The sequence below is a fragment of the Artibeus jamaicensis genome, unplaced genomic scaffold, assembly GCF_021234435.1.
Source record: "Artibeus jamaicensis isolate MK-2021 breed Jamaican fruit bat unplaced genomic scaffold, CSHL_Jam_final contig_391, whole genome shotgun sequence".
Taxonomy (NCBI): Eukaryota; Metazoa; Chordata; class Mammalia; order Chiroptera; family Phyllostomidae; genus Artibeus; species Artibeus jamaicensis.
This window is the reverse complement of record NW_026521814.1, coordinates 15494686-15520409: the sequence shown is the minus strand read 5'-3', so window position 1 is coordinate 15520409 and position 25724 is coordinate 15494686. Positions and strand designations below refer to the sequence as shown.

The window sequence follows — 25724 nt, the reverse complement described above, 5'->3', positions numbered from 1 at the left end:
CTTCCTTTTACATTTTAAATGTCACCTTTGAGACAGGGAAATACTGACTTTTCAACCAATCTCTGCAGACCCACCTGGACGCTGTGACGCACCCATCATTAGCAACGTAACCAGAGACCACATGACGGTGAGCTGGAAACCGCCGGCGGATGACGGTGGCTCACCCATCACTGGCTATTTGGTTGAAAAGCGGGAAACCCAGGCAATTAACTGGACGAAAGTCAACAGAAAACCTGTTATAGAAAGAACTATAAAAGCAACAGGCCTCCAAGAAGGCACTGAATACGAGTTCCGAGTTACAGCTATAAATAAGGCTGGCCCAGGCAAACCCAGCGAGGCATCCAAAGCTGTCTATGCTCGGGACCCTCAGTGTAAGTTCTCATGAAAAAGTCTCTTAGGCTGTGTTCAAGTCAACTTTGAACAACCAGATGTGAGGTTGTAATGAAAAATTGTTATCACTATTTATCCTCAGATCCTCCTGGCCCACCAGCTTTCCCTAAAGTATATGATACGACCCGTAGCTCTGTGAGTCTGTCTTGGGGCAAGCCAGCCTACGACGGTGGTAGCCCTATCATTGGTTACCTTGTCGAAGTAAAACGGGCCGACTCTGACAACTGGGTGAGGTGCAATTTACCAGACAAGCTACAGAAAACTCGCTTTGAGGTGACCGGCCTGATGGAAAACACAGAGTATCAGTTCCGCGTGTATGCTGTTAACAAGGTCGGATACAGTGACCCCAGTGACGTGCCAGACAACCACTGTCCCAAGGACATCCTAAGTAAGTGTTACCAGGAGAAATACATCGAAGGCGAGTAGAACTCCCTTCCGAACATGTGTTTATTTACAGGCTTTGGAGGTGGTCACTCTAGGAGAACACTTTGAGAGAGCTGGGTTGGTCATTGATGCTGTTGTATAATAGGCCAAGTGGAATGCAAGGTGATTAGTGGTTTTGAAAAGCTTTTCACACTTACATGAGGACTTCGTGTCTTCAAAAGAATGTGGGATATAGGAATTTTATCCTGAGAATAACAGATTTTTTAAGTAGTGAGCTATTTATTGTTCTTACAGTTTTTTAATTTTCTCTTCTAATCTACCCTTTCCAAATATATGGATTAGTAGGCTGTCCATCTTAATTTCTTTGTATTCACTTGTTGTCCATAACCATTTCTGCCTTTATTTTGAATCAGTTATACCTCATCCCCTATGTGCTTGTATTCTTACAATGGAAGAAAGAAAGAGAGTCAGAGTATAGAACAGAGGGCCTTCACTGAGTATAGAAAAGAAAAACCAGTATGGACGAGAGCCAAGAACCACTCAGCTACTTTTAATGTATAAGAGTTTGAGAGCATGCAAGGTACATGAGGAGAGAAGGTCCGGCTCCTCCAGGGAGAACTTGGTTTAGCCAGCAGGATATTGGAAAATGACAGGATCAACAATTGCTACAGACTATTAAAATAGTTGACGAAAGTTTTGAGGATTATATTAAGGATTTTTTAGAGAACAAGAAACCAGTCCTAGAAAGAAGTATATTTTAGGAGTGATTAAGTCCAATCCTTGGAAATACATTTGACCATTAAATTATCGTTTTAACTTTCTTCACTCTGAAACAGTTCCCCCGGAGGGAGAACTTGACGCCGAATTGAGGAAAACACTCATACTGCGCGCCGGTGTCACAATGCGACTCTATGTGCCAGTAAGAGGACGCCCACCTCCGAAGATAACTTGGTCTAAACCAAACGTCAATCTAAGGGAAAGGGCTGGACTGGACATAAAGTCGACTGACTTTGACACTTTCCTGCGCTGTGAAAATGTGAACAAATATGATGCAGGAAAATATATCTTAACTCTGGAGAACAGCTGTGGTAAAAAGGAATATACCATTGTAGTGAAAGTGCTGGGTAAGTCTGTTTGAAAAAAATCACATATGTTAAAATTTTAGTTTTATACATTTTTTACATATTCATTCATTTACCATTTATCAGATACTCCCGGGCCACCTGTCAATGTGACCGTTAAAGAAATATCCAAAGATTCTGCTTATATTACTTGGGATCCTCCCATTATTGATGGTGGAAGCCCCATCATAAACTACGTGGTAGAAAAACGTGACGCCGAGAGGAAGTCCTGGTCTACCGTGTCAACTGAGTGCCCAAAAACAAGCTTCAGAGTGTCCAACTTGGAGGAGGGGAAATCCTACTTCTTCAGGGTGTTTGCTGAAAACGAGTACGGCATTGGTGATCCTGGTGAAACACGCGATGCCGTCAAAGCTTCCGGTGAGCAAATGCGACACTGCCCTCTCATTTTGAGTGACATCTTACCTTGGTTCTCCGTGGCTTCGACTTACCACTTCTCCTCTGCTTTAGAAACACCTGGACCAGTTGTGGACCTGAAAGTGTTGTCTGTAACTAAGTCATCTTGTACCATTGGCTGGAAAAAGCCTCGCAGCGACGGTGGAAGTCGAATTACCGGATATGTAGTCGATTTCTTGACTGAGGAAAACAAGTGGCAACGAGTTATGCAATCATTAAGCTTACAGTACTCTGCAAAAGATTTGATTGAAGGGAAGGAGTATACCTTCAGAGTGAGTGCTGAGAATGAAAATGGAGAAGGGACCCCCAGCGAAATCACTGCCGTGGCAAAGGATGATGTTGGTGAGCCTTTGGCCGTGCATCTTCATTTCCCCTTTATTGTCAGCAAAAGTGCACTCTTGAGCCTTGCTCACTGACTTCCAGATAAATCCTTTAAAAACAGCAACAGTATGACAAAGTAAATTGCCTGTTCTTAAAACTAATCATTTATCTCTGCTGTTTTACAGTGGCTCCTGACCTTGACTTAAAGGATCTACCTGATTTGTGCTACTTGGCTAAAGAAAATAGCAACTTCCGTCTTAAGATCCCCATAAAAGGCAAGCCGGCTCCATCCGTGTCCTGGAAGAAAGGGGAAGACCCGCTAGCCACTGGCACAAGAGTCAGTGTTGAGTCATCCGCAGTTAACACAACTCTCGTAGTGTACGACTGCCAAAAATCCGACGCCGGCAAGTACACAATCACACTGAAAAATGTCGCCGGCACAAAAGAAGGAACTCTCTCTATAAAAGTTGTTGGCAAGCCTGGCATCCCCACTGGGCCGATCAAATTTGATGAAGTCACAGCAGAAGCCATTACCTTAAAGTGGGGTCCTCCAAAGGACGACGGAGGTTCTGAAATCACCAACTATATCCTGGAAAAGAGAGACTCTGTAAACAACAAGTGGGTGACCTGTGCTTCGGCTGTCCAGAAAACCACCTTTAGAGTAACCAGACTTCATGAGGGTCTGGAGTACACCTTCAGGGTCAGTGCCGAAAACAAATACGGGGTAGGAGAGGGCCTGAAATCGGAGCCAGTCATTGCTAAACATCCATTTGGTAAGTGTCTCAACGTCAGAAAATAGAAAGCAAAACATGGTTTTGAGAAAGTTTCTTGCTATAAACCTCGCATTATCATATACTTTCCCAGATGTGCCCGATGCTCCCCCACCTCCCAATATTGTGGACGTCAGACACGATTCAGTATCTCTGACTTGGACAGACCCCAGGAAAACTGGTGGCTCTCCAATCACAGGTATTTATTTTGCTCTTATCCTACAGCTTTTACATTAATGTTTCTCTCAAGTCTTCCTCCCCGCACACAAGTTGAACGGTGCTCCTTATTTACACAGCACTATCTGCACATACAATGATGTATTTTTCTTCCAGTACCTCAGCGTTCAGGACGTTAAGCATTAATTAAGCTAATTAATTAAGCTAATGCTTCATTTCATTGAAAATCTCTTAATATAATAGTTTGTAAAGAAAGGCTTTCTTAGTGATAATATCTATTTTTGTAAGTTAAAAATTTTCAACAAAAGGTATAATAAATATGCATATTCCAAGAGGAAAAAAATGGCACCATACCTAGGTAATAAAAGTGTAGAATAATTATTTATTCCACAGACCCATATATAAATTATTTGAGAAAAACACGTATGTTTTAAAATCAGGCTGCATTTGTTCTTTCTATTTGAATTGACACATCACTGGGTCTCTCATAGGGTATCACATCGAGTTCAAGGAAAGAAACAGCCTTTTGTGGAAGAGAGCTAACAAGATTCCTATCAGGATGAAAGAGTTCAGAGTGACAGGACTAACGGAAGGCCTTGAATACGAATTCCGAGTGATGGCGATCAATTTAGCAGGCGTAGGCAAGCCAAGCCTGCCATCGGAGCCAGTCGTGGCACTGGATCCAATTGGTAAGTCATCATACAAAGAAAAACCCAGGTGCATTTTCTGCATGAAAAAAAAAATTGGCATTTGTTTGACTGGTTTCCCCCCCGCCCCCCGCCCCCACGTTTTAGATCCTCCTGGGAAGCCCGAGGTTATCAATGTAACAAGGAATTCAGTGACTCTCATCTGGACTGAACCCAAATACAATGGTGGTCATAAATTGACTGGATACATAGTGGAGAAGCGAGATCTACCCTCCAAATCTTGGATGAAAGCCAACCATGTTAATGTCCCAGATTGTGCCTTTACTGTAACCGACCTGGTGGAGGGTGGAAAATATGAATTCAGAATCAGAGCAAAGAATACAGCAGGTGCCATCAGTGCTCCATCAGAAAGTACGGGAACCATTATTTGCAAGGACGAATATGGTAGGTTTGTTTTACTTTCTGTGCACGCGAGAACATCAAATTATGCCTTCGTCCTTTTCTGATTAAAAGGTTTTTCTTTCTCTTTGCAGAGGCACCCGTCATTGTCCTTGATCCCACAATAAAAGATGGGCTGACAGTTAAAGCAGGAGATACCATTGTTTTGAGTGCCATCAGCATTCTTGGCAAACCCCTTCCAAAGTCGAGTTGGTCCAGGGCAGGAAAAGACATCAGACCATCAGATATCATTCAGATATCTTCCACCCCGACCTCTTCCATGCTTGCTGTCAAGTATGCCACTAGAAAAGATGCTGGTGAATACACCATCACTGCCACCAATCCTTTTGGCACAAAGGAGGAACACGTGAAGGTAACAGTTCTCGATGTGCCTGGTCCCCCGGGCCCCATTGAAATCAGTAATGTTTCTGCCGAAAAAGCAACCCTTACATGGACACCTCCCTTGGAAGATGGTGGCTCACCAATTAAGTCCTACGTTCTTGAAAAGCGGGAAACCAGCCGACTCTTGTGGACAGTGGTGGCTGAAGATATTCAGTCTTGCAGGCACGTGGCAACCAAACTTATCCAAGGAAACGAGTACCTCTTCCGGGTCTCCGCTGTAAACCAGTATGGCAAAGGAGAGCCCGTGCAGTCTGAACCTGTCAAAATGGTGGACAGATTTGGTACGTACAGCATGTGAGGGAATTGATGGGTAAGTACTTATAGCGGAGTCTAGAAAACAGGATTTCTCACAAATTGGCTTCCTTTTTCAGGTCCCCCTGGCCCTCCCGAAAAACCAGAGGTATCAAATGTCACTAAAAACACTGCCACTGTCAGCTGGAAAAGGCCAATCGATGATGGTGGCAGTGAGATCACAGGATATCATGTAGAAAGGAGAGAAAAGAAAGGCTTGCGATGGGTGAGAGCAACAAAGACGCCAGTTTCTGACCTCAGATGCAAAGTGACAGGACTTCAAGAAGGAAACACCTATGAATTCCGCGTCAGTGCAGAAAACAAAGCAGGAATTGGTCCACCTAGCGAAGCTTCAAATCCTGTTTTAATGAAAGATGTGGCATGTTAGTATTTACCCTTTTCAGTATAGCTCACTTGAGGGCGGCAATATTTCACACAATTTATCCCAAAGCCAAACTCTCAATATATATGTTTGTGTCTTGGTCTCCTTGCAGATCCTCCAGGACCACCTTCTAACGCACGTGTCACTGATACTACAAAGAAGTCTGCTTCTTTAGCATGGGGCAAGCCTCATTACGATGGTGGGCTTGAAATCACTGGCTATGTCGTAGAGCATCAAAAAGTAGGAGAGGAGGCCTGGATAAAAGATACAACAGGAACTGCCCTCCGAATCACTGAGTTTGTTGTCCCTGATCTTCACACAAAAGAAAAATACAATTTCAGAATCAGTGCCATCAACGATGCGGGTGTTGGGGAGCCAGCAGTGATTCCAGATGTTGAAATTGTAGAAAGGGAAGTGGTGCCCGATTTCGAACTAGATGCCGAGCTTCGAAGAACACTTGTCGTTAGAGCAGGACTCAGTATTAGAATATTTGTGCCAATCAAAGGTCGTCCTGCTCCTGAAGTGACATGGACCAAAGATGATATCAACCTTAAAAACCGAGCCAACATTGAAAACACAGAATCATTTACCCTTCTGATTATCCCAGAATGTAACCGTTATGACACGGGGAAATTTGTGATGACCATTGAAAACCCCGCTGGGAAGAAGAGTGGCTTTGTTAACGTCAGAGTCCTGGATACACCAGGCCCCGTCCTTAACCTCAGGCCTACTGAAATCACCATGGACAGCGTCACCCTGCAGTGGGAGCTCCCCCTGGTGGACGGCGGCTCACGTATAACAAATTATATTGTGGAGAAACGAGAAGCAACGCGAAAATCTTACTCCACAGCCACCACTAAGTGCCATAAATGCACATTTAAGGTTACCGGCCTGTCTGAAGGATGTGAGTACTTCTTCAGAGTGATGGCAGAAAATGAGTACGGCATTGGCGAGCCAACAGAAACGACAGAACCCGTAAAAGCCTCGGAAGCACCGCTACCACCAGACAGTCTGAACATCATGGACATAACTAAGAGTACGGTCAGCCTGGCGTGGCCTAAACCGAAACACGACGGGGGCAGTAAGATCACTGGCTATGTGATTGAAGCCCAAAGGAAAGGCTCTGACCAGTGGACTCACGTCACAACCGTGAAGGGGTTAGAATGCGTTGTGAAGAATCTAACCGAAGGGGAAGAATACACCTTCCAAGTGATGGCAGTGAACAGCGCAGGGCGCAGTGCCCCTAGAGAAAGCAGGCCCGTCATTGTCAAGGAGCAGACGATGCTTCCAGAATTGGATCTCCGTGGCATTTATCAGAAATTAGTTATTGCCAGAGCTGGTGACAATATCAAAGTTGAAATCCCGGTGCTTGGTCGGCCGAAACCCACGGTTACTTGGAGAAAAGGAGAGCAACTTCTTAAACAGACACAGAGAGTTAATTTTGAAAACACAGAGACTTCGACCATCTTAAATATCAATGAGTGTGTGAGAAGTGATAGTGGACCCTACCCATTAACGGCAAGGAACATTGTAGGTGAGGTTGGTGATGTCATCACCATTCAAGTCCATGATATCCCAGGACCACCTACTGGGCCAATCAAATTCGATGAAGTTTCATCTGATTTTGTAACCTTCTCTTGGGACCCACCTGAAAACGACGGAGGCGTACCAATAAGCAACTATGTGGTAGAAATGCGACAGACCGACAGTACGACTTGGACTGAGTTAGCAAGCACCGTCATCCGCACTACCTATAAAGCCACCCGCCTTACTACTGGCGTGGAGTATCAATTCCGAGTAAAAGCTCAAAACAGGTATGGAGTGGGACCAGGCATCACATCAGCATCTGTAGTGGCCAGCTATCCTTTTAAGGTGCCTGGGCCTCCTGGTACCCCGCAGGTAACTGCAGTTACCAAGGACTCAATGACAATTAGCTGGCACGAACCTCTCTCTGATGGTGGAAGCCCCATTTTAGGATATCACGTTGAAAGAAAGGAACGAAATGGTATTCTCTGGCAGACTGTGAGCAAAGCATTAGTACCAGGCAACATTTTCAAATCAACTGGACTTACAGATGGTATTGCTTATGAATTCCGAGTGATTGCAGAGAACATGGCAGGCAAAAGCAAGCCAAGCAAGCCCTCTGAACCTGTGTTGGCTTTGGATCCCATTGACCCACCAGGGAAACCAGTTCCTCTAAATATTACTAGACACACCGTGACACTTAAATGGGCTAAGCCTGAATATACTGGAGGCTTTAAAATTACTAGTTATATAGTTGAAAAGAGAGACCTTCCTAATGGGCGGTGGCTGAAGGCCAACTTCAGCAACATTTTGGAGAATGAATTTACAGTCAGTGGCCTAACAGAAGATGCTGCCTATGAGTTCCGTGTGATTGCCAAAAATGCCGCGGGTGCTATTAGTCCCCCGTCTGAGCCATCAGATGCTATTACATGCAGGGATGACATTGAAGCCCCGAGGATAATAGTGGATCTTAAATTTAAGGATACAGTTATACTAAAAGCAGGTGAATCATTCAAGCTGGAGGCTGATGTTTTAGGCCGCCCACCTCCAACAATGGAATGGACCAAAGATGGAAAGGAGCTTGAAGGCACAGGAAAATTAGAAATAAAAATTGCAGATTTCTCTACTAATCTGGTAAACAAGGATTCATCAAGAAGGGATGGTGGTGCCTATACCCTTACAGCAACTAATCCCGGGGGTTTTGCCAAACATATTTTCAATGTCAAAGTTCTTGATAGGCCAGGCCCACCTGAAGGACCTTTAGCTGTATCTGAAGTGACATCAGAAAAATGTGTGTTGTCCTGGTTGCCGCCTTTGGATGATGGAGGTGCCAAAATTGATCATTATATAGTCCAGAAACGTGAAACCAGCAGACTGGCATGGACAAATGTAGCCTCCGAACTCCAAGTAACCAAACTAAAGGTCACTAAGCTCTTGAAAGGCAATGAATACATATTCCGTGTCATGGCAGTAAATAAATACGGAGTTGGAGAGCCACTGGAATCAGAGCCTGTGCTTGCCGTAGATCCTTACGGACCTCCTGATCCGCCTAAAAACCCTGAAGTCACAACTATCACAAAAGATTCCATGGTTGTCTGCTGGGGACATCCAGACTCTGACGGTGGAAGTGAAATCACCAATTACATTGTGGAACGGCGTGATAAAGCTGGGCAACGCTGGGTGAAATGCAACAAAAAAACCGTTACTGATTTAAGATACAAAGTGTCTGGACTGACAGAAGGACATGAATATGAGTTCCGGATTATGGCAGAAAACGCTGCTGGAATCAGTGCACCGAGCTCTACCAGTCCATTTTATAAGGCTTGTGACGCTGTGTTTAAACCTGGCCCACCAGGAAACCCACGTGTTCTAGATTCAAGCAGATCATCCATTTCAATTGCTTGGAATAAACCTATCTATGACGGAGGTTCAGAAATCACTGGCTATATGGTTGAGATTGCCCTTCCAGAGGAAGATGAATGGCAGATTGTCACTCCGCCGGCTGGACTCAAAGCAACTTCCTACACCATCACCAACCTCATAGAGAACCAGGAATATAAAATCCGCATCTACGCCATGAATTCTCAAGGAATTGGGGAACCTGCACTTGTTCCTGGAACTCCAAAGGCTGAAGACAGGCTGCTGCCTCCGGAGATTGAACTGGACGCTGACCTGCGCAAAGTCGTTACTATAAGAGCTTGTTGTACCCTGAGACTTTTTGTTCCCATCAAAGGAAGGCCTGCACCTGAGGTGAAGTGGGCCCGAGAACACGGGGAATCTTTAGATAAAGCTAGCATTGAATCCACAAGCTCTTACACCCTGCTTATTGTTGGGAACGTAAACAGATTTGACAGTGGCAAATACATACTAACTGTAGAGAACAGCTCGGGCAGCAAGTCTGCGTTCGTCAACGTCAGAGTACTGGATACCCCAGGCCCTCCACAGGATCTGAAGGTAAAGGAGGTCACCAAGACATCTGTCACGCTGACATGGGAGCCTCCTCTCCTTGACGGAGGTTCAAAAATAAAGAACTATATTGTTGAAAAGCGGGAATCAACAAGAAAAGCATATTCGACTGTTGCAACTAATTGCCACAAGACTTCCTGGAAGGTAGACCAGCTCCAAGAAGGCTGTAGTTACTATTTCAGGGTCCTTGCTGAAAATGAATATGGCATCGGGCTTCCTGCTGAAACGGCAGAATCTGTGAAGGCATCAGAACGACCTCTCCCTCCAGGAAAAATCACTTTGGTGGATGTCACAAGAAGTAGCGTGTCACTTTCTTGGGAGAAACCAGAGCACGATGGAGGCAGCCGGATTCTAGGCTATATTGTAGAGATGCAGAGCAAAGGCAGTGACAAATGGGTCACATGTGCCACAGTCAAAGTCACCGAAGCCACTATAACTGGATTAATTCAGGGTGAAGAATATTCCTTCCGTGTTTCAGCTCAGAATGAAAAGGGCATCAGTGATCCTAGACAACTGAGTGTGCCGGTAATTGCCAAAGATCTTGTCATTCCACCAGCCTTCAAACTCCTGTTTACTACTTTCACTGTACTGGCAGGAGAAGACCTGAAAGTTGATGTTCCATTCATTGGACGCCCTATACCAGCTGTAACCTGGCATAAAGATGAGGTACCACTGAAGCAGACAACTAGAGTAAATGCAGAGAGCACGGCAAGTAATTCATTACTGACAATAAAGGAAGCCTGCAGAGAAGATGTGGGACATTACACCGTTAAACTGACCAACTCAGCTGGTGAAGCTACCGAAATTCTTAACATTATTGTTCTCGACAAACCAGGGCCTCCAACTGGACCAGTTAAAATGGATGAAGTGACAGCTGACAGTATTACTCTGTCCTGGGGCCCACCTAAGTATGATGGCGGAAGTTCTATCAACAATTACATTGTAGAAAAACGGGACACTTCCACAACCACCTGGCAAATTGTGTCAGCCACGGTTGCGAGGACAACAATAAAAGCTTGCAGATTAAAGACCGGATGTGAATATCAGTTCAGGATTGCAGCTGAAAACAGATATGGAAAGAGCACCTACCTGAACTCAGAGCCTATTGTAGCCCAGTATCCATTCAAAGTCCCTGGCCCTCCTGGCACACCCTTCGTAACGCTGGCCTCCAAGGACAGCATGGAAGTGCACTGGAATGAGCCAGTCAGTGACGGGGGTAGCAAAGTCATCGGCTATCATCTGGAACGCAAGGAAAGAAATAGCATCCTCTGGGTGAAGTTGAACAAAACACCTATTCCTCAAACCAAGTTTAAAACAACTGGCCTCGAGGAAGGCATTGAGTATGAATTCAGAGTCTCTGCTGAGAACATCGTGGGCATTGGCAAGCCCAGTAAAGTGTCCGAGTGCTATGTAGCCCGTGACCCATGTGATCCGCCAGGGCGGCCAGAGGCGATCATCGTCACCCGGAACTCTGTAACCCTTCAGTGGAAGAAACCCACTTACGATGGTGGAAGCAAGATCACTGGTTATATTGTTGAGAAGAAAGAATTGCCTGATGGCCGCTGGATGAAAGCCAGTTTTACGAATGTCATTGACACTCACTTTGAAGTAACTGGGCTCGTTGAAGATCACCGATACGAGTTCCGGGTTATAGCTCGAAATGCCGCAGGAGTGTTGAGTGAGCCATCGGAAAGCACGGGAGCCATAACAGCAAGAGATGAGGTAGATCCACCGCGAATAAGCATGGATCCAAAATACAAAGAAACAATTGTGGTTCATGCTGGTGAATTTTTCAAGATCGACGCAGATGTTTATGGCAAGCCAATACCAACTATTCAGTGGATAAAAGGTGATCAGGAGCTTTCAGGTACAGCTCGATTAGAAATAAAGAGCACTGACTTCGCCACCAGTCTGAGTGTAAAGGATGCAGTGCGCGTCGACAGTGGAAATTACATACTGAAGGCCAAAAATGTTGCAGGAGAGAGATCGGTTACTGTGAACGTCAAAGTTCTCGACAGACCAGGACCGCCTGAAGGGCCTGTCGTTATAACGGGAGTTACATCAGAAAAATGCTCACTGGCCTGGAAGCCCCCACTGCAGGATGGTGGGAGTGATATCATAAATTATATTGTGGAGAGGAGAGAAACCAGCCGCTTAGTTTGGACTGTGGTTGATGCCAATGTGCAAACTCTCAGCTGCAAGGTTACGAAGCTTCTTGAAGGCAATGAATATATTTTCCGTATAATGGCTGTAAACAAATATGGTGTTGGCGAACCTCTCGAATCTGAGCCAGTAATTGCTAAGAATCCATTTGTAGTGCCAGATGCGCCAAAGGCTCCAGAAATCACCGCAGTGACCAAGGACTCAATGATCGTGGTATGGGAAAGGCCGGCCTCTGACGGTGGCAGTGAAATTCTGGGCTACGTTCTTGAAAAACGCGATAAAGAGGGCATTAGATGGACAAGATGCCACAAACGTCTGATTGGGGAACTGCGCTTGAGGGTAACTGGACTCATAGAAAATCACAGTTACGAGTTCCGAGTGTCAGCCGAGAATGCTGCTGGACTCAGTGAACCAAGCCCACCTTCCGCTTACCAAAAAGCCTGTGATCCAATTTATAAACCAGGACCTCCAAATAATCCCAAAGTCACGGATATCACCAGATCTTCGGTCTTCCTTTCTTGGAGCAAACCAATATATGACGGCGGCTGTGCAATCCAAGGGTACATTGTTGAAAAGTGTGATGTGAGCGATGGGGAATGGACAATGTGCACTCCTCCCACTGGAATCCATAAAACAAACCTGGAGGTAGAGAAGCTCTTGGAAAAGCATGAGTACAACTTCCGCATCTGCGCTATCAATAAAGCTGGAGTTGGAGAACATGCTGATGTCCCTGGACCTGTTATAGTTGAAGAAAAACTAGAAGCACCAGACATTGATCTTGACCTGGAACTGAGGAAAATTATAAACATAAGGGCTGGCGGCTCCTTGAGGTTATTTGTTCCAATTAGAGGTCGTCCTACACCAGAAGTTAAATGGGGGAAGATGGATGGTGAGATCCGAGATGCAGCTATAATTGACGTCACTAGCAGTTTCACCTCCCTTGTTCTTGATAATGTCAACCGATATGATAGTGGAAAATACACTCTCACCTTAGAAAACAGCAGTGGAACCAAGTCTGCCTTTGTTACTGTGAGAGTCCTGGACACACCGAGTCCACCTGTTAACCTGAAGGTCACAGAAATCACTAAAGACTCAGTATCAATTACATGGGAACCTCCTTTGTTGGATGGTGGATCCAAAATCAAAAATTACATCGTTGAGAAACGCGAAGCCACAAGAAAATCATATGCTGCAGTTGTAACAAATTGCCATAAGAATTCTTGGAAAATAGATCAACTCCAAGAAGGTTGCAGTTACTACTTCAGAGTCACAGCTGAGAATGAGTACGGTATTGGCCTTCCTGCCCGCACTGCTGATCCAATTAAGGTTGCAGAGGTCCCACAACCTCCAGGAAAAATAACTGTGGATGATGTCACCAGAAACAGTGTCTCCTTGAGTTGGACAAAGCCTGAACATGACGGTGGCAGTAAAATCATTCAGTATATTGTAGAAATGCAAGCTAAACAGAGTGACAAATGGTCAGAATGTGCTCGTGTCAAGTCCCTTGAAGCAGTGGTTACCAACCTAACTCAGGGGGAAGAATATCTTTTTAGAGTTGTTGCTGTCAATGAAAAGGGGAGAAGTGATCCTAGGTCGCTTGCTGTTCCAATAGTTGCCAAAGATCTGGTCATTGAGCCTGATGTAAGACCTGCCTTCAACAGTTACAGTGTACAGGTTGGGCAAGATCTGAAAATAGAAGTGCCAATTTCTGGTCGTCCTAAACCAACCATTACCTGGACTAAAGATGGTGTTTCACTGAAGCAGACTACAAGAATCAACGTTACCGATTCACCTGACCTCACAGTACTCAGTATTAAAGAAACTCATAAGGATGATGGTGGGCATTATGGAATCACAGTTGCTAATGTTGTTGGTCAGAAAACGGCATCCATTGAAATTATAACTCTAGATAAACCTGACCCTCCAAAAGGACCTGTTAAATTTGATGATGTCAGTGCTGAAAGTATTACATTATCTTGGGACCCTCCGTTATATACTGGGGGTTGCCAGATCACCAACTACATAGTTCAGAAAAGAGATACAACCACCACCGTATGGGATACTGTTTCTGCTACTGTTGCCAGAACTACACTCAAAGTGACCAAACTGAAAACTGGTACAGAATATCAATTCAGAATATTTGCTGAGAACAGATATGGGCAAAGCTTTGCCTTGGAATCTAATGCAATTGTCGCTCAGTATCCCTACAAAGAACCAGGCCCTCCAGGCACACCATTTGTCACGGCCATTTCCAAGGACTCCATGGTCGTCCAGTGGCACGAGCCCGTCAATAACGGTGGAAGCCCAGTCATAGGTTACCACCTTGAAAGAAAGGAAAGAAATAGTATTTTGTGGACAAAAGTCAACAAAACTATTATTCATGACACCCAGTTCAAAGCAGTCAATCTTGAGGAAGGCATTGAATATGAATTCAGGGTCTATGCTGAAAATATTGTCGGTGTAGGCAAAGCAAGCAAGAATTCTGAATGCTATGTAGCCAGAGATCCCTGTGACCCACCAGGAACCCCAGAAGCAATAATTGTTAAAAGGAATGAGATCACTTTACAATGGACCAAACCTGTCTATGATGGTGGAAGTGTGATTACGGGTTACATCGTAGAGAAACGTGATTTGCCTGACGGTCGTTGGATGAAAGCCAGTTTCACAAATGTCATCGAAACTCAATTTACTGTGTCAGGTCTTACTGAAGATCAAAGATATGAATTCAGAGTCATTGCAAAGAATGCAGCTGGTACAATAAGTAAACCCTCTGACAGTACTGGGCCAATAACAGCCAAGGATGAGGTTGAACTCCCAAGAATTTCAATGGATCCAAAATTCAGAGACACAATTGTGGTCAATGCTGGAGAAACATTCAGGCTTGAGGCTGACGTCCATGGAAAGCCCCTGCCAACCATTGAGTGGTTACGAGGAGATAAAGAAATTGAAGAATCTGCTAGATGTGAAATTAAAAACACAGATTTCAAGGCTTTACTTATTGTAAAAGATGCCATTAGAATCGATGGTGGACAGTATATTTTAAGAGCTTCCAATGTGGCAGGTTCTAAGTCATTCCCAGTAAATGTGAAAGTTTTAGACAGACCAGGACCTCCAGAAGGGCCAGTCCAGGTTACCGGAGTCACTGCTGAAAAGTGCACTTTAGCGTGGTCCCCACCACTACAAGACGGTGGCAGTGACATTTCCCACTATGTTGTTGAAAGGAGAGAAACGAGTCGACTTGCCTGGACTGTCGTAGCTTCTGAAGTTGTGACCAATTCTCTGAAAGTAACCAAACTCTTGGAAGGAAATGAATATATTTTCCGGATAATGGCTGTCAACAAATACGGTGTGGGAGAGCCGCTGGAATCTGCACCAGTACTGATGAAAAATCCATTTGTGCTCCCTGGACCACCAAAAAGCTTGGAAGTCACCAACATTGCCAAGGACTCCATGACTGTCTGTTGGAACCGTCCCGATAGTGATGGTGGAAGTGAGATTATTGGTTACATTGTAGAGAAAAGAGACAGAAGTGGCATTAGGTGGATAAAATGTAATAAACGCCGCATCACAGATTTGCGCCTAAGAGTAACAGGATTAACAGAAGATCATGAGTACGAATTCCGGGTCTCTGCAGAAAATGCTGCTGGGGTTGGAGAACCAAGTCCAGCAACAGTTTATTATAAGGCTTGTGATCCTGTGTTTAAACCTGGCCCGCCCACCAATGCACACGCCGTAGACACCACTAGAAGTTCAATTACAGTTGCCTGGGGTAAACCCATCTATGATGGTGGCAGTGAGATCCTGGGGTATGTAGTAGAACTTTGTAAAGCAGATGAAGAAGAATGGCAAATAGTTACTCCACCGACTGGCCTGAAAGCCACTCGATTTGAAATAGCAAAACTCACTGAACACCAAGAGTATAAAATACGAGTCTGTGCCCTCAATAAAGTTGGTTTAGGTGAGGCTACGCCAGTTCCTGGTACTGTGAAACCAGAAGATAAACTTGAAGCACCTGAACTTGACCTTGATTCTGAATTAAGGAAAGGGATTGTTGTAAGAGCTGGTGGATCTGCCAGAATTCACATTCCATTCAAAGGCCGTCCAACACCTGAGATCACTTGGTCTCGAGAAGAAGGTGAATTCACAGATAAAGTTCAAATTGAAAAGGGATTAAACTATACCCAACTTTCAATAGACAACTGTGATAGAAATGATGCTGGAAAATATATTCTCAAGCTGGAAAACAGCAGTGGATCTAAATCTGCTTTTGTAACTGTGAAAGTTCTTGATACCCCAGGACCACCACAGAATCTGGCAGTCAAAGAAGTGAAAAAAGATTCTGTCATCCTGGTATGGGAACCACCCATCATCGATGGAGGTGCAAAGATCAAGAACTATGTTATTGACAAACGTGAGTCAACCAGAAAAGCATATGCTAATGTGAGCAATAAATGCAACAAAACAAGCTTTAAAGTTGAGAATCTTACAGAAGGAGCCATTTATTACTTCCGAGTGATGGCTGAAAATGAATTTGGAGTTGGTGTTCCAGTGGAAACTGTTGATGCTGTGAAAGCTGCCGAACCTCCTTCCCCACCAGGAAAGGTCACACTCACTGATGTGTCCCAGACCAGTGCCTCGCTCATGTGGGAGAAACCTGAATATGATGGTGGTAGCAGAATCCTGGGGTATGTTGTTGAAATGCAGTCAAAGGGAACCGAAAAATGGAGCACTGTGGCTGAATCCAAAGTCTGCAATGCAGTTGTTACTGGTCTGAGTTCTGGACAAGAGTATCAGTTCCGTGTCAAGGCTTACAATGAGAAAGGAAAGAGTGATCCCAGAGTGCTTGGCGTTCCTGTCATAGCCAAGGACCTGACTATACAGCCTAGTCTGAAGTTGCCATTTAACACCTATAGTGTCCAAGCTGGAGAAGATCTTAAAATAGAAATTCCAGTTATCGGCCGACCAAGACCTACAATTTCATGGGTCAAAGATGGTGAGCCTCTTAAACAGACAACAAGAGTAAATATTGAGGAAACATCTACTTCAACTATTTTGCACATTAAAGAAAGTAGCAAAGATGACTTTGGGAAATACACTGTAACGGCAACAAATAGTGCAGGTGCGGCAACGGAAAATCTCAGCATTATCGTTTTGGAAAAGCCTGGACCTCCAGTTGGACCAGTTCGGTTTGACGAAGTTAGTGCAGACTTCGTGGTCATATCTTGGGAACCTCCAGCTTATACTGGTGGCTGCCAAATAAGCAACTACATTGTAGAGAAGAGAGATACAACCACCACTACTTGGCAGATAGTATCAGCAACAGTTGCAAGAACAACAATTAAAATAACCAAACTGAAAACAGGCACAGAGTACCAATTTAGAATTTTTGCAGAAAACAGATATGGTAAAAGTACTCCTCTTGATTCTAAACCAGTTATTGTACAATATCCATTTAAAGTACCCGGACCACCTGGAACTCCTTTTGTGACCTCAATCTCCAAAGATCAAATGCTTGTACAATGGCATGAGCCAGTTAATGATGGAGGCAGCAAAGTTATTGGCTACCATCTGGAACAGAAAGAAAAGAACAGCATCTTATGGGTCAAATTAAATAAGACTCCCATCCAAGATACCAAATTCAAAACAACTGGGCTTGATGAAGGCCTTGAGTATGAGTTCAAGGTTTCTGCTGAAAATATCGTTGGCATCGGCAAGCCCAGCAAAGTGTCAGAATGCTTTGTTGCTCGTGACCCATGTGACCCACCCGGTCGCCCTGAAGCCATTGTGATTACAAGAAACAGTGTCACACTGCAGTGGAAGAAACCTGCCTACGACGGTGGTAGCAAAATAACAGGCTATATCGTAGAAAAGAAAGATCTCCCTGATGGCCGCTGGATGAAAGCCAGCTTTACCAATGTATTAGAGACTGAATTCACAGTGAGTGGACTTGTAGAAGACCAAAGATACGAATTTAGAGTAATTGCAAGAAATGCAGCTGGCAACTTTAGTGAACCATCTGAGAGCACGGGCGCCATCACTGCCAGAGATGAAATTGATGCACCGAATGCCTCACTGGATCCAAAATACAAAGATGTCATCGTTGTTCACGCAGGAGAGACTTTTGTCCTGGAAGCTGATATCCGCGGCAAACCTATACCTGATGTCGTTTGGTCAAAAGATGGAAAAGAGCTTGAAGAAACAGCTGCTAGGATGGAAATCAAGTCCACTCTTCAGAAAACAACTCTCACTGTCAAAGACTGTGTACGGACTGATGGAGGACAATACATTCTGAAACTGAGCAATGTTGGTGGCACAAAGTCTATCCCAATCACTGTGAAGGTACTTGACAGGCCAGGGCCTCCTGAAGGGCCTCTCAAAGTTTCTGGGGTTACTGCAGAGAAATGTTACCTGGCATGGAACCCACCTTTACAAGATGGTGGTGCTAGTATTTCACATTACATCATTGAAAAGAGAGAGACGAGCAGACTCTCCTGGACCCAGGTTTCAACTGAGGTACAGGCCCTTAACTACAAAGTCACTAAACTTCTTCCTGGAAATGAGTACATTTTCCGTGTCATGGCTGTGAATAAATACGGCGTTGGAGAGCCGTTGGAATCTGAGCCTGTTGTAGCCTGCAATCCTTACAAACCACCAGGTCCTCCTTCACCGCCTGAAGCCTCCGCAATCACCAAGGATTCCATGGTAGTAACATGGGCACGCCCAGTGGATGATGGAGGTGCTGAAATTGAGGGTTACATTCTTGAAAAACGAGATAAGGAGGGCATTAGATGGATCAAGTGCAACAAGAAAACACTAACAGATCTTCGATTGAGGGTAACTGGTCTTACCGAAGGCCATTCCTATGAATTCAGAGTTGCTGCTGAAAATGCAGCTGGTGTGGGTGAACCTAGTGAGCCATCTGTTTTCTATCGTGCGTGTGATGCTTTGTATCCACCGGGTCCACCAAGTAATCCAAAAGTGACTGACACTTCCAGATCTTCTGTCTCCCTGGCATGGAATAAGCCAATTTATGATGGTGGTGCAGCTGTTAAGGGTTATGCCATTGAATTCAAAGAAGCCAGTGCTGATGAATGGACAACCTGTACCCCACCAACAGGATTACAAGGAAGGCAGTTCACAGTGACTGAGCTTAAAGAAAATACTGAATATAATTTCCGTATTTGTGCCATCAATTCCGAAGGTGTAGGTGAACCTGCAACTATACCTGGTTCAGTTGTTGCTCAAGATCGGCTCGAGCCACCAGAAATAGAACTGGATGCCGATCTCAGAAAGGTGGTCATTCTGCGTGCAAGTACTACTTTACGCTTATTCGTCACTATCAAAGGTCGACCGGAACCTGAAGTTAAATGGGAAAAGGCTGATGCCATTCTCACTGAGAGGGCCCAGATTGAGGTGACCAGCTCATACACAATGTTGGTCATTGATAATGTCACCAGATTTGACAGTGGTCGGTATAACCTGACACTAGAAAATAACAGTGGGTCCAAAACAGCTTTTGTTAATGTCAGAGTTCTTGACTCACCAAGTGCCCCTGTGAATTTGACTGTTAGAGAAGTGAAGAAAGACTCAGTAACACTGTCTTGGGAACCACCTCTTATTGATGGAGGGGCGAAGATTACCAACTACATCGTCGAAAAACGAGAAGCAACAAGAAAAGCATATGCTACTGTGACAAACAACTGCACTAAGAACACTTTTAAAATTGAAAATCTACAAGAAGGATGTTCTTACTATTTCCGAGTCTTGGCTTCCAATGAATATGGGATTGGCTTGCCAGCTGAAACGACCGAACCCATTAAAGTTTCTGAACCACCCCTCCCACCTGGAAGAGTAACTCTTGTTGATGTGACCCGCAACACAGCTACAATTAAGTGGGAAAAACCGGAAAGTGATGGTGGCAGCAAAATCACTGGTTATGTGGTTGAAATGCAGACTAAAGGGAGTGAAAAATGGAGCACCTGCATACAAGTTAAGACTCTGGAAGCAACTATATCTGGCCTGACTGCAGGAGAAGAGTATGTCTTCAGGGTAGCTGCAGTTAATGAAAAAGGAAGAAGCGATCCAAGACAACTTGGAGTGCCAGTGATTGCAAGGGATATTGAAATAAAGCCTTCGGTCGAGCTTCCCTTCAATACTTTCAATGTAAAGGCTAAAGACCACCTTAAAATTGATGTTCCCTTCAGAGGAAGACCTCAAGCTACTATAACCTGGAAGAAAGATGGTCAGACTCTTAAGGAGACAACTAGAGTCAATGTTTCTTCTTCCAAGACGGTAACATCCCTATCTATTAAGGAAGCTTCAAGGGAAGATGTCGGAACTTATGAATTATGTGTTTCAAACAGTGCTGGATCCATAACAGTTCCGATTACAGTGATTGTCCTTGACAAACCAGGACCTCCAGGACCTATACGTATTGATGAGGTTAGTTGTGACAATATAACCATTTCTTGGAATGCTCCAGAATATGATGGTGGCTGCCAAATTAGCAATTACATCGTTGAAAAGAGAGAAACCACATCTACAGCATGGCACATAGTTTCACAAGCAGTTGCGAGAACATCCATTAAAATAGTGCGTCTGACAACAGGAACTGAGTATCAGTTCCGTGTTTGTGCAGAAAACCGCTATGGAAAGAGCTCCTACAGTGAATCTTCAGCTGTTGTGGCAGAGTACCCATTCAGCCCCCCAGGGCCTCCTGGGACCCCTCAAGTTGTGCATGCCACAAAATCGACCATGCTTGTCAGCTGGCAAGTACCAGTAAATGATGGAGGAAGTCAAGTCATTGGCTATCACCTGGAGTATAAAGAAAGAAGCAGCATTCTTTGGTCAAAAGCAAATAAAATTCTCATCCCCACTACTCAGATGAAAGTCTCCGGCCTTGACGAAGGACTGATGTATGAGTACCGTGTATATGCCCAGAATATTGCTGGAATCGGTAAATGCAGTAAGGCTTGTGAACCAGTCCCTGCACGAGATCCCTGTGACCCTCCTGGACAACCTGAAGTCACAAATATCACAAGAAAATCAGTGTCACTTAAATGGTCTAAACCACAATATGATGGTGGTGCTAAGATCACAGGATACATTATTGAGCGTAGAGAACTCCCAGATGGCAGGTGGCTGAAGTGCAATTTTACTAACGTACAAGAAACATACTTTGAAGTAACTGAGCTTACTGAAGATCAGCGTTACGAATTCCGGGTTTTCGCAAGGAATGCTGCTGACTCGGTTAGCGAACCATCTGAATCCACTGGACCTATTACAGTTAAAGACGATGTCGAGGCTCCAAGAATTATGATGGATGTCAAGTTCCGAGACGTTATTGTTGTCAAAGCTGGAGAAGTCCTGAAGATCAATGCAGACATTGCAGGGCGACCTCTGCCAGTAGTGTCCTGGGCCAAGGATGGTGTAGAGATTGAAGAGAGGGCAAGAATAGAAATTGTCTCAACCGACTACAGTACTGTGTTAACAGTGAAAGACTGTGTCAGACGAGACAGTGGGCAGTACGTACTAACAGCGAGGAATGTTGCAGGAACTCGGTCTATGGCAGTTAATTGCAAGGTACTTGATAAACCTGGCCCACCAGCAGGACCACTTGAAATAAATGGCCTCACCTCTGAGAAATGCTCTCTTTCATGGGGACCACCCCAAGAAGATGGAGGTGCCAGTATCGACTATTATATTGTAGAAAAACGTGAAACGAGCCGCCTTGCCTGGACAATATGTGAAGGAGAGTTAAGGACAACATCCTGTAAAGTAACCAAGTTACTCAAAGGCAATGAATACATCTTCAGAGTAACAGGTGTTAATAAATATGGTGTTGGTGAGCCCCTGGAGAGTGTGGCAGTCAAGGCACTAGATCCATTTACAGTTCCAAGTCCACCCACATCTTTAGAAATTACATCTGTGACCAAAGACTTCATGACGCTTTGCTGGGCGAGACCTGAGAGTGATGGAGGCAGTGAGATCTCTGGATATATCATTGAAAGACGAGAGAAAAACGGCCTACGATGGGTGCGTGTAAACAAAAAACCAGTTTATGATCTGAGAGTAAAATCCACAGGACTCCGGGAAGGATGTGAATATGAGTATCGGGTTTTTGCAGAAAATGCTGCCGGCCTAAGCCTTCCAAGTGAAACCTCTCCCCTAATTCGAGCAGAAGATCCAGTGTTCTTACCGTCTCCTCCATCCAAACCGAAAATTGTAGACTCGAGCAAGACAAATATAACTATTAGCTGGGTTAAGCCTTTATTTGATGGTGGGGCCCCAATAACTGGATACACTATAGAATATAAAACATCTGATGAAACCGACTGGAAAACTGCCATTCAGAGCTTAAGAGGCACAGAATATACAGTAAGTGGACTAACAACAGGAGCTGAATATGTTTTCAGAGTAAGATCTGTCAATAAAGTGGGCGCTAGTGATCCCAGTGAAAGTTCGGATCCCCAAATAGCAAAGGAAAGAGAAGAAGAGCCTGTATTTGATATTGACAGTGAAATGAGGAAGACCTTGGTTGTCAAGGCTGGTGCCTCATTTACCATGACTGTGCCTTTCCGAGGGAGACCAGTACCCAGCGTCACGTGGAGTAAGCCAGACACTGACCTCCGCTCTCGAGCTTACATTGATTCCACAGACTCTCGTACATCACTGACTATTGAAAATGCCAACAGAAATGATTCTGGAAAATACACATTAACAATTCAGAATAATTTGAATGCTGCTTCACTGACCTTGGTTGTCAAAGTTTTAGATTCTCCTGGTCCTCCAGCCAATATTTCTGTGCATGATGTCACCAAAGAGTCGGCCGTGTTATCCTGGGATGTTCCTGAAAACGATGGTGGAGCGCCAGTGAGGAATTACCACATAGAAAAACGCGAGGCCAGTAAGAAAGCTTGGGTCTCTGTGACCAACAACTGTAACCGCCTCTCCTACAAAATTAACAACTTGCAAGAAGGGGCAATTTACTACTTCAGAGTCTTTGGAGAAAATGAGTTTGGTGTTGGGGCACCGGCTGAAACACATGAAGGAGTAAAAATAACAGGTATGTTTTAAGAACAAAGAAAATCTACAAATCCATATTAATTTTCCTACATTAGTGTGAATCGTTCTAATTGCTGTTTAATCTTCAATGCTTTTGGTTCACACCTCAAACAACTTATACTATAGTACAAAATGAAATCTCTCATAGAGAACATTTTTGCTGATAAAAATATAAGTGGAAATTTACATAGCTGGAATTGGATAATGTATGTTGAGTTTAAGTATAATTGAATTTGACTATGTATGTAGCATGTACATGCAGAAATTATATGATGAAGTTTCTTACAAGACTGTTCATCTACTTTTTCAATTTCACACCCATAATAAATGTGGGATAAATTTTATCATTTAATCTGGTCATTTGACACAATTTGAATTTGAGTGCTATGGCATGCTATGACATGTACTGAGTTAGCAAAAGCTCAGAAGCCAAAGTGGTCATATAAAAAGTAAGAAAGACTGAAAAAAAAGCCACAGTAGCACTAACCAGTGTGGCTCAGTTGGCTGGGCATCTTCCCACAAAAAGAAAGACTCACATCCGCATAAATATATGGCCTTCATTTACATTTTTTCTTTTGATAACTCAGGAAGAATATACATGGATAAAAATGTTGTAATAATCTTTCCTTTCTTTTAATGTTTTACCTTCTTAGAAAAACCAAGCCCACCTGAAAAACTTGGAGTAACAAACGTAACCAAAGACAGCGTTTCCCTGGCCTGGCTGAAGCCAGAACACGATGGTGGAAGCAGAATTGTACACTACGTCGTCGAAGCACTAGAAAAGGGACAGAAAAACTGGGTTAAATGTGCCGTGGTAAAGGCAACTCACCACGTTGTTTCTGGCCTGAGAGAGAATTCTGAGTACTTCTTCCGGGTATTTGCAGAAAACCAAGCTGGCCTGAGTGACCCCAGAGAGCTGCTTCTTCCCGTTCTTATTAAGGAGCAACTAGGTATGTCCAATTTTATGTGGAAGCAAAATTTGAAATTACTTGCTTTGCTTTGATCTCTAAAAATTATTTTCACCTTCATCTGCCATACCCTTCTTTTTTCAGAACCACCTGAAATTGATATGAAGAATTTCCCAAGTCATACTGTGTATGTTAGAGCCGGTTCAAACCTTAAAGTCGACATTCCGATTTCTGGAAAACCACTGCCCAAAGTGACCTTATCAAGAGACGGTGTCCCCCTGAAAGCAACCATGAGGTTTAATACTGAAGTTACTGCTGAGAACCTGACCATCAATCTCAAAGAAAGTGTTGCTGCTGACGCTGGAAGATATGAGATCACAGCTGCCAACTCCAGCGGAACAACCAAAGCTTTTATGAACATCGTCGTACTGGACAGGCCTGGCCCCCCCACTGGCCCTGTGGTTATTAGTGATGTAAATGAAGAAAGTGTGACTCTCAAATGGGAGCCACCTAAGTATGATGGTGGAAGTCACATTACCAACTACATTGTACTGAAGAGAGAGACCAGTACAGCAGTATGGGCTGAAGTGTCTGCAACGGTTGCCAGAACCATGATTAAAGTCATGAAACTGACCACAGGAGAAGAATACCAATTCCGCATCAAGGCAGAAAACCGCTTTGGCATCAGTGACCACATCGATTCGGCATGTGTAACTGTCAAACTACCATACAGTAAGTTGTCAAAATTTTGAGAGATTCCAGATTTTAGTTTACATAAATGTTTTAAATGTCTATACTAACTTACGGCATGTCTCTCTTTTGTAGCAAAACCTGGACCACCATCTACACCATGGGTCACTAATGTTACCCGAGAAAGCATCACTGTGGCCTGGCATGAGCCAGTGTCCAATGGAGGCAATGCAGTTATAGGCTATCATCTGGAAATGAAAGACAGAAACAGTATTTTATGGCAAAAGGTCAACAAAATGGTCATCCGTACAACTCACTTCAAAGTCACAACAATCAGTGCTGGACTTATTTATGAATTCAGGGTATATGCAGAAAACGCAGCTGGAGTTGGAAAACCCAGCCATCCTTCTGAGCCAGTCCTAGCCATAGATGCCTGTGGTATGTATCTGTCATGGGAAAGATGCTTCTGATACTTAAAAATGCAAGCTTCATTTCTCCAAGGCAAAATAATAATGTTGACATAGTGCTGGCTGCTAATCTGCTTTCTCTTATTACCACAGAACCACCAAGAAATGTCCGTATCACTGATATTTCAAAGAACTCTGTCAACCTTGCATGGAAACCACCAGCTTTCGATGGAGGAAGCAAGATTACAGGCTATATCGTTGAAAGGCGAGACCTTCCAGATGGCAGATGGACCAAGGCCAGCTTCACCAATGTCATTGAGACGCAATTCACTGTCTCTGGCTTGACTCAGAATTCGCAGTATGAATTCCGTGTCTTTGCCAGAAATGCCGTTGGGTCCATCAGCAATCCATCCGAGGTGGTGGGCCCCATTACATGCATCGATTCTTATGGTAAGCGTTTTCAGCACTTCGAATCCCAACAGCAGTTAACTCAGTAGTTTTTTTTAAGCTTTTTGGTCCTATTCTACAGAATAACTTTTAGTATATACCTTAGATTTTTAGAAGAAATTAGCCAGGAGGCTTAGGAAGAACTGGCTGGGAGCCTAAGGGAAATTTCTTTACCTCCTTAGGCATTGATTTAACTGTAAAACTGAGACTTGGACTACAGAATATGTAGAGGCCTTTCCAACTTCAACCTTGTGTGATTCTTGGATTGTATGAGTTAGCGCTTTCACTCTTCTTTTTTAAATTATCAGAGTCAATAAT

General features: G+C 44.1%; 1 protein-coding gene and 1 long non-coding RNA gene across 2 annotated transcripts in view; one reads left to right on the top strand and one right to left on the bottom strand.

The window, feature by feature from the left end:
• The window catches only part of TTN (titin), a 270276-nt gene that overhangs the window by 214454 nt on the left and 30098 nt on the right, over positions 1–25724 (top strand). Inside the window, exons 248-263 of the mRNA XM_053665080.1 lie at positions 69–371; positions 473–778; positions 1611–1898; positions 1983–2273; positions 2364–2651; positions 2816–3403; positions 3495–3599; positions 4069–4266; positions 4372–4668; positions 4758–5345; positions 5436–5738; positions 5850–22955; positions 23608–23904; positions 24007–24594; positions 24688–24990; positions 25113–25409. Of these exons, the coding sequence (XP_053521055.1) occupies positions 69–371; positions 473–778; positions 1611–1898; positions 1983–2273; positions 2364–2651; positions 2816–3403; positions 3495–3599; positions 4069–4266; positions 4372–4668; positions 4758–5345; positions 5436–5738; positions 5850–22955; positions 23608–23904; positions 24007–24594; positions 24688–24990; positions 25113–25409 (22146 nt within the window). The remainder of the gene's footprint in view (positions 1–68; positions 372–472; positions 779–1610; positions 1899–1982; positions 2274–2363; positions 2652–2815; positions 3404–3494; positions 3600–4068; positions 4267–4371; positions 4669–4757; positions 5346–5435; positions 5739–5849; positions 22956–23607; positions 23905–24006; positions 24595–24687; positions 24991–25112; positions 25410–25724) is intronic.
• On the bottom strand, positions 210–22723 carry LOC128627393 (uncharacterized). The gene is made up of 5 exons (XR_008391583.1): positions 22645–22723; positions 5145–5321; positions 3165–3219; positions 2575–2739; positions 210–2489 (listed from the first exon to the last, which is right to left on the bottom strand). It is a non-coding gene; the product is annotated as an uncharacterized LOC128627393 (long non-coding RNA).